At 44.3% G+C, this 14,526-nt stretch overlaps 1 protein-coding gene across 1 annotated transcript in view; it reads right to left on the bottom strand.

Annotated features, from left to right (window-relative positions):
- LOC142588395 (uncharacterized) overlaps positions 1-14,526 on the bottom strand; it is a 71,676-nt gene that overhangs the window by 38,259 nt on the left and 18,891 nt on the right. Inside the window, exons 7-8 of the mRNA XM_075700043.1 lie at positions 11,206-11,337; positions 3,676-3,768 (exon numbers count right to left, since the gene is read on the bottom strand). Of these exons, the coding sequence (XP_075556158.1) occupies positions 3,676-3,768; positions 11,206-11,337 (225 nt within the window). The remainder of the gene's footprint in view (positions 1-3,675; positions 3,769-11,205; positions 11,338-14,526) is intronic.

Below are 14,526 nucleotides of genomic sequence, written 5' to 3'. Positions count from 1 at the left end.
TCAGCTTGAGTTTATGCCTCCACCGTTTTGTCGAAAGGACTGGCTAGCCTGTGGTTACCGGAATACCAGACACGTTCGGCGCTGCGACAGAATGCTCGCAACGCACGCTGCTTCGATAGCTCTCGCTTGGGGTCGACTGCCAAGCATCTGGCGGAGAGTTTGGAGAGGCTTCACACGCGCGCTCCTAGAGAACCGGAAGTTGACGACACGATTGTGCCATCATGACGCAGAGCCAGTGAAGGTGGAGCTTAGCCCCGATCACTCGGCGAACGAGTTGAGGGGAAAATGCATGTCTATGGAGGAGGGTAAGTTGTAATTGTCCGTAGCTATCTTAATATGAGACGTTTCACACAAATTGTGGTGCGAATGATTTTAACTTTAACTGTACCTTATGCGTCTACAAAATTTGTCCGAGGCGTTTCAGGGGCCCTTTAACTTAAGGAGGGACCCAGGTCTTCGGGACCAAAAATCGGCCCAAAATTTTAATTTTCAATTTTTATTTTCCACGTTCCTGATGCGTTTCTGCGTTTATCTCTGAAATTTGGTTACAAAATACCCCGTAGTTCTTCCGTTATCGTGCGAGTGTTGCTCTTTAAATTGGGGACAAATCGCGCCCAATTTTCATCGCGCATATCTCGAGAACTACGCGCTCTGCCAGCGCCACTTTTGTATCATTCGAAAGCTCACGTTTCTGGCTTTCTTTATTCATCGGTCGGCAACATTGCCGGCACTGCAGTCACGAGAAAAAGAACAGAAAAATATTCGCAGCACACACTATTATTGGCCAGTTTGAGCATGTGACCAAGATGGCGAGTCATGATTGGCTCCAAGGACCACAAGTGCTCAAATGACAAAAACAGCAGCCATTTTGTCTTACTCTCACGACTGCGATACTAGATATGCTGGAGGCCCGACAAAGTTTCGTTCCGTGAATCGTTACGGGCAGAAACGTACGAGACGCAATAAACTTCCGAAAGCGATTCCGTTGTCGCAGTCGGCACAGGATACCCGGCAGCTCGCCGGTGATGTCATACCGCCGCCTAACGTCGATGCCTCAACTGCTTTGCCAGATCACACATATCCACACGCTGGTTACACTTGTGCAAGAATTGAACAAGGCTTTCGTAACTGAAGAGGAAGTGGATAAGATAAGAGCCCATGAGAAAGCTACGCTCAACAAGATTGCATCTACGACGGCCATGGAGTGACAGATTTGGTGCTTTGATGAAGATTCGACCGCCGATAGTGCAACAGCCTTGGTCACGAAGCCCGCTACTCCGTACGTTGTCGTTGGACTTGCAGCAGTAAACAATCTTCTCGGCGTTATCTCGTGTAATACTTGCGGTGATACTGCTTAGCTGCTGCGGAGCGATCAGGATTACGGTCTCGCTACTAAACTTACTGTGGTTAGAAGATCTGCGGTGAAGTTGCATCAGGATGGAGCTCGCGGGTAATTGAGGGCCCGAAAATGTGTAATCCTTTTGAAGTGAACATACTCGCAGAGCATGCTACGTCGTCGACCGGCAACAGCCAAAAATTACACCTAGTGCCTAATGATGGCCTTTGGTGTCATTTTTCGAAATTTCTTTCAATAAATCAATCGCGAAATGTTTTTTGTTTTTTTCAAAACTACAATTTTGATGATGATGCCGTATTAGAGATGCATTATCTCTGCTTCTACTTGTGCTATCACTGTAATTCTTTTTTTTTTCGGAAAGGCAAAGCTGTGTAGAGTGCAAATATACAAAATAACGTAGCAATTATTAGAAAATTTTTAAAAAGTGTTTCCTTTTTTAAGCAGTTAGATGGATTTCTTTCACTGAAGTTTGCAATGTTCTCATTTGATATAATATAAAACATACTTGCTTATTGGAAAGTTATTTATTCTGCAAGAAAATTGGATGTATATTTAAAACTAGCACATTGAAATACATAAACTCAGCAAGTTTCATCAAAATCAATGAATTAAAAAATAAAGTTTTCAGGTGCAGGGTCCCCTCTTGAAACAGATGCAAACATCCCAGTCACATCATTCGATTCTTGGATACATGCAGCTGCTTGGTCTACATATTGTTCATATGTGCAGCCTTTAAAAAAATGTTTAAAATGCAGCCAAAATTTTTTTCATTGTTTTTTAATGAAAATGTCATCGCGTGCATAGCAGCATAGCAGTTTGGCGAGCTGCAAAGCCACCCTTACTTCACTGCATGTTGAATGCTGTACACCCCACTGGGCATATATTGCAGTAAAGGGCAATAATGAATATAATGAATGAATTTTGGCTTCCCCCATAACTTTGTTATACCGCAAAATCTCGATGATATGAATCTCTTGGTAGAATGCTAAAACTTTTTATCACCCAAAAATGTTAAACCTAGCTTAAGGAGTGATGCAGCAATGAAATGGCAGACTCGCTCAAAATTTCAGCTTTAATTTTTTTACACAATCCTAAGGCCTTCCTTTATCTCATGTCTAAATATTTGGAATACACAGCAAAATTTGAGAAAATGGCACTTTTTTTTGTGTGTTGTCTTAAATATCAGGAAGAAAATCAGGCTTTGGGGGATGCTATCGCACCGCTCATTGTGCAAGCTCGGCTTTCCGTTGATGCAGCGCCACCATCTTGGATTTGCTGTCAACACGAGAGATTGGAGATTGTAAAAGCCCCAGCACTTTATTTTTTCAGGCAGAAATAAAAGCAACAAAAGCGAGTGTAAAAAAGGGAAAACTAGTGTTGCCATTCGTTACTGTAGTCGTGTGGCGCACAGGAAGCACTCAGCCTGTCGGCCTGAAACGAGCACTTCATGCATTCCAAGACCGACATTCTAAGATATGCCTGGTTATCCAGAGTTTCTTCGGTTGCACCCATGCTGCTGCCAGATAGTGATAAGGACATGATGTGTACAAGACAAGGGAATCTGTTTACTTTTCGTTGCAGCAGTGAAGCTACTTCATATCGTGCAATATAATGAATGCAACGGCAGAAAAGTCACGAATGGTCATCGGAAACAAAAGGTGACGAAAGGCCTGGAATACTGAGATAAGGCTATGCATGGCAGCGAATGTCGCAGATCTTGCTCACGCAGCAAGTCTGGGTCATGTGCGATTGCCCACTCCTGACAAAGTTGTAACGTGTTTGAAAATGGCCGACAAGTGGCAACAGCAATGTGACCGACAGATTGGTGTGGCCGCTCTGCCGGCCTGACAACAGCCAGCTCCACCGGGGAATGCACCATGGCTCAATTATTCGAATCATCCCTAGCAGCGTGAAAGGCGGTTCACAACATTCAAAATTTAACACATTGTAAGCTAATGAATGGGCTTGGGCTGGGACTTTTGAAAAATTCGTATAATTTCGAAGCTCGTATCAGGCGTGATTGTATCACTGAGATTCTACTACAATAAAGATTGAGTGTAATCGAAAACCAAGGTCTATAGATTCAAGAAATGTCAACACAGCCAAAGCATGGAGGCCGAAACGATGTGGTACAGCCCACATCTGCATGTTTTACCAATGTAATTGTACCGCTGCGCCATAAGATATTCTAAATTTAGTTTTGATGCCGTGGTCACCAAATGTTTTCTCCCAAGAGTACAGCATTTACCATTTGGGATTCATTTCCACAACAGCACATCAACAACGGATTTATTTTTTCACCGTTGAAGCCAACCTACCTCATCAGGACTCCAAATCTGAACCACTTCATCTGTAGTGATGACCGAAATCAGCTCCTCACCAGTCCGATGCCTCACCCACTGCATCTTGTTCTGAGAGGCAAAGCGAATATGAAGAACAGAAACAAATTAAGCATAAATGTAACTGTTTTCATTCTTTTTCTTTTTTTATATAACGAATTTCCTAAATGACTTCTAAAGCGAGCCTTACTTTTAATATGCTTTGCAGATCACATATGCCTTTAATGGGTCACTACTACACCACTTCAGGATACAAATGTTTATTATATTTTTTTTAAATTCTTAAAATGCTGCAACAATCTATTTCGTTTCCCTCTCAATCTCACTGTTTTACAAAATTAGCTGACACTTCACCTACCTTTTTACCAAAGCATCGGCTTCTTCTCCTTGGAATGTTCTCGAATAGCTGGCCGCTACAGCAATTAGTGCAGGCCATATGGGCCAAGGTCAAGCAGTCAAGATCCCGGTTTGTGGAATATTACTTTATTAATGGGTGCCTTTCAAGCATTTATGAATGTGCCTACCAGATGAGCAGGCTGGTGGAGCAATAATTCCAATGATGATGATGGCATACACGTTTTACAGGCACAAGGAGCAAACGCCACCAAAGAGAGTCAAGCGATGCAAAAGAGCGCCAAATACATAGTACAGTGAAACCTTGTTAAACCGTAGTTGGCCGGAGCTCGGAAAAAGTATGTACTAAACGGTAGTACGCCTTTACCGAAATAGCGTGCGATCGCCCACTTACCTGTCAAAAACGGAACTCGGATAGAGTGCGATGAAAGGGCAAAAAACATGCAGTATTTATTAGTTTCGCACGACAAAAGTGCTATTTTCGTTCAATGCTGCGACGGCCTAGCAGCGACGACAGCAGCCACAAACTTCCTTAAGCTGCAGGCCAGCTTTTCCGCCAGCCCATTCTTCTCAGCGAACACCCGCATGAGGCTGACGTAACGCGCTGCTTTTTCCACTGTTGGGCCTGAATCACCCATGCTGTCACTCTCCGTGGCATCCTCATCACTGTCAATAGGTGACACTTCGGCAATAACACAGGCAACTAACTTCGAAAAATCCAACATCTTTTCGCAGTTCCAGCAGCACTGCTGAGCATCTTCTACACATTCCAAATGCCACACACTGTAGTCAATGGTAGGTCCCTCTCCTACCAGCGCAGACTTCACACTGTGAGAACAGTACGAACGATGTCCAATTTTTCTTTTATGCTAAGCACCCGGTTTTTGTCCGAGCTTCGGCATGATGCGAGCCCTAGCTTGCACAATGCCACAACACAGGCCACCACTAGGCAGCCACAACACACTCTGGCTCTTGCCGAAATGATGTTGATGTTAATGTGACTTCACCCTTTCAAGCACCCTCTGCGTTTGCGCTTGGAGGTCATTCTAATCTCTCAGGCTCATTCTTCTGCCTAGCTGACCTACCACCGTGATTGGGCTACGAAAAGTGCGAACACTACGTGTTAAAGGGACACTAAAGCTTACTATGAAGTCAAGTTAAATTGATAAAGCAATGCTCTAGAACGTCTAAGGCATCAATGTAATCGCAAACAGAGCTATAGTAACCGAGAAATTTAGGTAAATGCATGACACGATTTGAGACCCCCCAGCGACATTCTGGTACTAGCCCGATGACGAAGGCACTCCTTATTAATTTATGTCACCAGTACTCAACTACTCTCATTAAAAAGATCATTTCATTAGGTTATAAGACGGAAGAAAATGCTACTTGTCTACTTCTGTTCGATTCTAAGAAAAATAACATTTTGACGTTGCCCTTCAGTAGTATGGGTGGTCGAAAGGTTTCGTTTTTGCTCGACTCTGCGCGCTCTACTCTGCGCCAAGCGCGTTTTGGAGTTTCAGTTGTTTCGTTATTGCGTCGTGCTGTGCTGGTTCTGCTGGCTTGCAAAACTTGGCATTTAGAACAAGCAGCGAGAATGCCATGTCCATGTGATGTTGTGGGATGCGCGAACGGTCCACGGAACTTGGCTAATGGCAGTTGCAACGGTGAATCCAATGTTACTTATCACTGTGTAAAAGATATGACTTTACTACTTTTAAAACAAAACCACTGTTTAAGCGGGTACGGTTTAACGAGGCTTTACTGTATTAGAGGTCAATAGAAACAGGCTTGAATGTAGTACTACTGGACGACCCCCCAAATCTTAAAATGTGAAGAACACTACAGTTGAGGCTAAAAAATACAGAAATTTGGCAAGAATACTAAAAAGGTGTCTTACTAAGTCAAGACGTTGATTGCTTACTTAAAAACTGTAGACTTGTTTATTAGGTACGCTGTGAACAGACACCGTGTTATAATCGCAGCAAGAACGATGGTGCCACAGACAAAAGAATATTCTGGAGGTTTATTTATCTTGATCAAACTATTTGCAGAACAGCAGCCTAAATTTTGGTTGCTGTTATGCATTGGTTCTACAGAAGACTGACTCTGCTGCAGGTAGGTTTAAATAATCAAGAGGATACGAAAAATCAGGCTGTGAAAAATAACTCACGGACTGCATTTGCAGTATAAAAAAAAAAATCAGTTTTGCCCTCAACCGGATGCACAATCTGAAGTTGTGAAATTACTGGTGTCAATACATCTACCGTAAAGCCCTAAAAATTGTGCATATTACAATAAAATTGTAAATAGTTGGCAGGTATGCACTAGTAACGTGAAATCGTATTTGATTTTTTTTTTTTCACCACTCACCACTGCATCGGACAAAGGCTGTACCACTGTTAGCACCGGAATCGCACTGGGATCATGAAATCATCACAAAATACAACCCGCCCACACGGTTTGGGAATGTGGCAGGATTGTACTTTGACATAGAGGTACTCCTGTACATGAGTTTGTCCAACATGCAGAGTTTTTATCATCTAAGATTTCTTTGTGTGTGAGTGTTGAGGAAGAGGGTATGCAACACAAATGAGAAGTAATAATGAATTACCATCTTCTAGCCCAAACCTACATGTCGTTGTTTTCTGATCACTACATACTTTTCATCACAATGAATGAACACTTATCTGCAACATAGTGCTTCAGCAGAATACCTCCCACATAATGTTAATTCATTTACATAAGCTCCATAGAAATAAAGTTAAAAACAGAGTAACGTAAGAACAGGAATACAGGTGTTTTTTTTTTTCCAGGAAAGTTGGTGAAAAAGTGCCCCCTCATCTTCAGCACAATTTCTCTCAGAGTCTGGCCAATATTGTGCCACCATTGTTGTTCTTGTTGCCATTGCGAACTTCGCAAATGCGCGTTACTACTGTCACAGGGTGCAAAATTAACAGGTCTCGGCTATAGCTGCATTCAAAAACAATGCTATAAAGTATGCGGAAGCGAACGTGAGCATTACGGTACTGTACCATTTGGCTGCATTAACAGTGGTTGCAACTGTTGAATTTCACTGAAAGCTTCAGTCTACGACGGCCCTTAGGACTTGAACACCCTGTGATGGCATTAACTTGTGAGCATCGCAAGCAAGAACGACTATCCATTGGGATAAAGTGGCAGCGCAGACAACAGGTCTCACCAGCCACTGCAGTCTGAACACTGTGCAAAAAACCTGAAACTGCCATCGTTGGGAGCTAGACCACCAAAACAAGTGAACAGACTACAGTGTGCTGCAATAATAGCTCCCATGCACCTCAGGTGCCCAGTGCATGACACTCATTGACAGATGCCAATATTACACATGCCTAGTCCTGCATAACAAATGCCTTGGACATCCCCAATGATGTGCTGTGGGATGTCATAAGCAGCTAGCAGCCACCCCCAGACGAGAATCCTTACATTTCACATACTCTTTCAGTCCCCGAGAACGTATGAGCCAAATGGTCGAATAAAGTATGTTCTGTGATTAGCTGTATTGAAGATTCTTTTATTTTATTCACCTCAAAGCCAAGGCTTTACCTATATTCCGGTTTTTACGGTATGCCAACTTGAGTTTTAGAACAGTGGTTTTTGGTTTTAACCAGAATAGGCCTCTATATACCAGGCCAATTAGGCATATGTGAACTGCATTGTGGCAATTCCTAGTGGAATGACAAAGATGCTGCAGCCACTGAATATCACCATCAATTGTAGTCTTTTCTCCCGCCCCTCTGGGAGCCATAGATGACAGATGGTGAGCACAGCTACACCTCACCTGGGCACATGAAACACTTCATTTGGGGAGGTGGCCAAGTGGGTCCGCGATGCCTGAGCCGCAGTGTCCGTGTCTACCGTAAGTGCAGGCTTCAGGAAAGCTGGCCTAATTGCATGTGCTCCCGAGTGCAATAGTGAAGCGCAATCCAGCAGCAATTCCGAAGCCAACGAAGGTGACCCAGCGATGCTACCAGGCAAAGTGGCTGAACTTATTGAGAGTGCATCAAAGGACAAGATCTTTGAAGGCTTCAAGTGACGCGCAATAAATGTTGCTTTCCTGCACCTGAGAGTTAGAACTTTTTTCCGCTGCTAGAATTTGCAGCTCATAAAGATGTTATACATGATAATTCAGTGCCCTGAAATGGTTAAGTACGGTATTCTGCGATGAGTGTACAAGCGTATAGTTTCATCCCGCCAACCAAGTTCAAATTTGTGCGTCGTATACAACAATTTTACAATTTTGTATTGACAATGAATGCGAACATGCACATGCATCACAGCCCATTGTTTGTAGTATTTATTAGAATATAAGGCGATGTTTTTTCCCACAATCCTATACTCGAAGTCAGCTGATGGATCCAGTTTCCGTATTTACTCGCATAATGATCGCACTTTTCTTTTTAAAAAATTGACAAAAATTTAGGGGTATTATCATTATGCAAAGTAAATTTTCCGTGAAAAAAAAAAAATTTTTTTTTCAAGTGTTGGCGTATGAATAGGGTACAATTCTAAAGTATAATGTAAATGTGGCAACTGTCATTGCCGCTGGCGATTTGTTTCGTGCCCATGAGTGCAGACGAGGAATAGAGAGGCGCCGTTTTTGTTGTTGACCACAACCATTATAAAGCCTAACAATAATAAAGCCAAGGCAAGTTTGGTTGTAGATTTTTTTTGCTTGGAAGGGTGGAAAGTGATGAAAGTAATGAAAGGAACGAAATTGGGCATCTGATCTGTTTGGTGCTTGCAGACCGCTTGGTAAGTCTTGAAGAGTCGTTCGCGTAGCAGTCGACAGATGGCAAGCACAATCATCATCAGCTAGACTTGGCATGCAACATATCGCTGCGGCAAGTTTGGGGTGCAATCATTATGTGGGAAAGAAAAAAAATTAATTTTGATGACAAAATTCAGGGGTGTGATCATTATGCAAGTAAATACGGTATTGTTTTGCCTCATCTCCAGCAATCTAGATTTTAGATGGCAGAGCAAATTGTAGCAACTAATAAACCTTGGCAGGCGAGGCAGTACTGTATTTTTGTATGTATAACCCACACCGAGAATTCTGAAAATTTAACACCCTATGCAATGTGCAGGTTATAAGCGATTTTCACCTTGAGGTACGACTTCATGGCAGTGCAAATTTTGCCTTCTGGTGTGGCTTCACAGCAGTGCAGCGCACACTGCCCTAAAGTCTCACCTCAAGGTAGAATTCCCATATAACTTGCACTGATTGTTTTGGGCAATCCCCACCGAGTCAGTATATTCTGTCGGCTACTCTATATCGCCTTATAATATATAAGGCGATATAGAGTGCAAACTTAAGTGCATACTGAAGTTCGTTTTCTTGGGTCCCCCAACTGCACCCTTGCCATATAATCGAATTAATGTGGTATTTCAGTGCCTGTTCTAATTTTTCAATTTGGTGTTACTACTCACGTGTTCCTCTCTTCCTTGCTGTTATTTTATGCTGCTCAAGATTGCACCACACCAACTCACTTACTAGTTTATTTTGCCTCATTACAGCCTGTCACGCTAGCTAATAACACTGCAGAGGTTGCCAGAAAAAGCTGAAAGTGATAAACATTGAAAGAAGTAGGCAGAATTTTTGGAAAATAAATGAAAATGCTCAACTCTTGACTATAATAATGGATTACATTATACCGTCGAACCCACTTATAACGATACCAGTTTTAACAATACTGTATATCGGTTATAACAATGAGAAGTTGCTGCCCCGTCGACTTTTGTATTTTTTCTATGGTGAAATAACCCACTTACTAAATGCCCCAACGCCGCATTTTCGGTTATAATAATGAAGTCTGGCTGCTGGGTGTCCAAGTCAAAAAGTAGCGAAATGTGTAATCCTTGAAAAGAAAAAGAAAATAAATTCAAGCCGCTGCACAATGGGCCGCTGCTCCAACAGCCACAGCGCGCTCATTTTCCAGCCATCTCTGCACAGCTCTCTCCCGTCGCCCTTCCACCTCTCCGAACACGAATGGGCTGCACCCATAGCTCCACACCGCCCCACCCTCCAAAACATGAACCGCGCCAACTGCGCCGCAAGCAGATTGCTTGCACGTTGCTCGCTGGTTTCTCATTCAGTGCAGTTCTGCGAAAAGCTTAATGGCTCGCGTTCGTTTTTGTTGGTTGTGTCGAAGTTGTTCCTGGCCAAGTGGTTTCTCAACTTCGCTAGACTCGCCCCCGAAACGGAAGATGGCTGATTCGCCCACTGATCAACGGCAATGCACGCCGTTGCCGATGAAAAGAAAGCGCACGGCTATAGATTTGAAAACTAAGTGTTTCTAACCGATGAGGTGATCGTGGCGAACATGCTTGCACCGGATAGCGACGATGGCGGCGATGACGCGGTAAGGCAGGCTGCCTCAACGTTGCCCTCACAGGAAGCCCAGCATGATTCAGTCCCTCCGGGGTTTCGTTTTTGCGAGAGACCTTCCACTGCACTACGTGGAGCGCTTGGATGCCCTGCAGAAGGATGTCGGCAAGCTTCGCGTACAGCATGCATGGTTGACGGACATAGGCTTTTCTCGTGCAAGCCAGTGAGAAGTACATGGTGCGATGCTTGCGGCGATCTCTCCGTCAGCGTTTCTTCTGGATTTCTCAAGCTGACAGGCTGCCACGGCAGCCTTCTCACAATTTTTAAACGGCCCCTTTCGGGGTCACCAAAGTGATGCCTCGGAGGTGCTCGCATATCGCTTGCCACCCGTGACACCTCTTTGCAGTTGTTATAGCAGTGCCATTCTTTAACGCTGACAGCCGCGGCTTGTTACACGCCATCGGAGTGCCCAGGAAGCAGTTAAACGAGCGAACACAATCAGCAGTCGGGCAGAGGAAGGTGGTGGGGAGGGGCACTGGCTTCCCTGCCCATATAGTTTTTCTCATATCAGCTCTGCCATCCCTCTATTTCGATTTTTTCATACAACCCAGTTACAACAATTATCAGTTATAACAATGGAATTTTCGTGGCACTTGGAATATTGTTATAAGAGGGTTCAACTGTAAAAGATTTTTATGCACTAAAGTGTCGGTGTGGGGCTCTTTTTGAATCATAACATTGAAACTCAAGCTTTTCCTAGAATAAGCATGCAGGTAGCGTGCACTTACAATAGAGCAGTTGCAGTTAAGGGTGGTCTGTAGCGCATCATCCTCGTCAGTCTGGCTGATGTCAAACAGGTTCACCAGGCCATCCATGCTGGACGAGGCCATGCAGTTGGGCTTCGATGGATGGAACTTGATCTGACGCCCACGGGAAAGATGAGCTGTGGTTTGCTAACCTGCACACGGCTTTTTTTCTGAATGGGCCCTACTGCTGCTATGCTGCAGGTGCCCATGAATGCCTACATATCCATATTTTCCACCCACAAGTGGGCTTCGATCCTAATGTGTCAACATACACATAGCTAGACGGTGCTAAGTTTTCACCAGCTAGCCTGCTAGATATAATGCAGCTAAAAACCAGCAGTGCATTATGTTTAACAACACACAGATGGGAAATGCCTCAGGAAAACTACACGCAGCTCTGTTAAGATTTAGTTTACGCCTGGCACATTTGCAATAACATTATGAGAGCTGTCAACTGTGCTTCTGGTTTTAAAAAAATGCCACTGCAGAACGAAGTTGCATTCATCTGAAATGCCCGATAAATATCTAGCTTTAAAGCAGGCTGAATTGTAGCACTAAAAGGTGCAGGCTCTTGCTCTTATTTCACACCACAAAGCCTCATATACATAAACTGTTATATTAATGTCCATAAGTGCCCCCTCCCTGTACTTTCATCTGATGGTACAGTAGAACCTGGTTGATACAATCCTGGTAAGTACGATTTCCTGGTGCCAACATTCACTGTCGAGAACACAAAAATTACCCAATAGAGTTATGCTTATCTTTTACCAGTTTATACATTTTCAGAAAGCACAATATTTTGGCACCAACGTTCCATATCTCACCAAAGTGCGATTGTGTGATACGTTTTCCAGCCACTAATCCCATACAAACAAGAAAATGCGCGACGCGCGAGCAATCGAGAACAAAGCTGCCTGCTGTAATACTAGCCCACCCCCATCACGTGAAAAAACTGGTGCACACCCACCCAGTTTCTTACTCCAGTACCAGCAAATCTCCCAGATCATCGCACGCAACATTCATTTACAGCTATTGCCGACAAACCCTACTGCTATAAGCATCTCCACCTATCTGTTTTACAACACATAGGGCGCAGTGCCATTGGAGACGTACTGCGCACTTTTAGTAGGCAATAACCAAAACGCACCGTAGTTCCCTGCTACAGGCGGCACATTGTGAGCGTCACCTTTTGCTCCGTTTCAGTTTCCCGTCGCCGTCTTAAGACACTATGCAATGGGAAAAGAACCAAGTGCGTCTCGGACCACCGTTGCCCCACCAGCTCGACACATGTTGGCATCTCGTGCCTCGTGCGGCAACGATTTACGCAACACTTGCCTTACGTAAATGTCAGCTACCTACGAGTCTGTCAATTTTTTTTTTATTTTGGATCATACATTTTCTTGGTTAGCAAGTTTTTTTTTTTCTCGCATTTTTTTCCAACATGTACGAACCAGGTTCTACTGCACATTTGGCTGATCGTTTTAGAGCACTCCAGAGCACTCTGGATGCGCACATTACACTTGGCTGGTTGAAATCGAGTGCTCTGAGCACATTCAGCTGGTTCTCTTGGAGCACTCTCACTTTCGACTTGGGAACGTGACTGAGATCTGGCAGAGTTCCAGTCCCATGACTCCTGTAGCTTCAGTTGTTCGCGTGGCTCCTGCCATGGTGGTAGCGAGCGGGTGCATCAGCACCTGTATACGTTTGTTTAGCACCGATGTATTTCCTCTTACGGCCTCCGATTGCTCTGGCAAGCGGCTCCACGTGCAGCTCAGGTATACTTTGTCTGGCTACAATCTAAAGCGGGCTCCGCACCTTTGGAAGCGGAGTCGGAGCACAGTAGAAACCAGCCAAATGTACCATTAGTCAGGAAGCAGCACTGCCACCGCACCCCCTACACACCCATTTCTTTGAATATGTGCCACTAGCGATATTTTTGAAGTCTTAAGGGAATATTACCAAGGGCCTAGGGATAAACACGAAATAACCTTAAACTTAATTTTCTTGGAGTGCTACTTGTGGTACTGAGCGGTGCACTTTTGTTCAGCATAATAATGTGCAGCTCTGACTCACAAACATTGCTCAAGTCATGCTTGCTTGGACATTTTTGCACAAAACTGCCATAACCTAGATGAACTAGTACAATACTAAAAGGGCATTGCAACCGCAATACTATCAACTTCAGCTGCAGAATTGGCCATCCCTGACAGGCTAAGCGCTAATAAGATTTTAAAAAGGGGGCTATAGCCAATAAATCTGACGCAGTAAAGAAATGAGTTTACTGTAGAAATTAGATTCACCGATATCTTTCCTGTGGTATAACGACCTGCCACAGTGGCTTAGCGGCTATAGCCGTGCACTGATAAGCCTGAGGTTGCGTGCTCCCGATTCCCAGCCATGGTGGGCACAATTGAATAGAGGTGAAATGCAAAAATGCTCATGTACCATGCACTGGGTACACATTAAAGAGCCCCTCACCAGGTCCGGCGATCTTGAGCTAACAAGTGTCGTGCATACAGCACGCGATAACGATTCTGCCTGCTAAGTATTACATTGCTACACCCCAGAAAGAGCTGAGATTTCAAACAGAACGCTGTTTGCCCTTCTCTTCGCGGGTGCCGTGCCCCCAGCCGGAGAGTTGATACACATAACACAAGTGCGCCTACATACAGGGCAGCACTGTGACATCGCTCATAGTGGCATGTGATTTCGAGAACTATTCAAGGCAACATCTGTTATTTGTGTAATCTGTTGCTTCAATAGACCAATTAAAGTTGCAAGAAAGATGTACTTCCGCTTCATGTGCTTGTTCCCACGTCACGCAGTTGAGCACGCAGACAAACAAAACTCATTTTCTACCGCGTTCCAGCATGTGATCATGCTCTGCGATCTGCTTGCGTCTGCCTCAGTGTTCGTGTATCACTGACTTATATTGCTAGTCAGGAGTTCTCGTGCACAGTGTGCAAAATTGCGGGCTGCACGAAATGAGACAAAGGCTTAAGCGCAAGACCGTCAGCAGAAGACTACTGCACAGCAAAAAAGTAAGAAAAAAATAATAAGGAAGACGGGGCCTGTGACATATGCATCACGCGATCCTCCAGCTCCGGTATGGGAGAACGCAGGAAAGGAATTTCGCTTGCGGAGGCTAGGCGGGGCAAGTGGAGCGAGTGTCTATATTGGTTGTGGCGGGGGGGGGGGGGGGGGGGGGGGGGCGTGTGTGTGTGTGTGCTCGCCTCCTGAAATTATGGGTTTGAGGCGCTAAAATATTTTTATCTCAGCTCTTAATAAACCAATTTGAAAAAT

Source organism: Dermacentor variabilis, chromosome 1 (assembly GCF_050947875.1).
Source record: "Dermacentor variabilis isolate Ectoservices chromosome 1, ASM5094787v1, whole genome shotgun sequence".
NCBI lineage: Eukaryota > Metazoa > Arthropoda > Arachnida > Ixodida > Ixodidae > Dermacentor > Dermacentor variabilis.
This window is presented reverse-complemented; position numbering and strand designations above follow the sequence as displayed.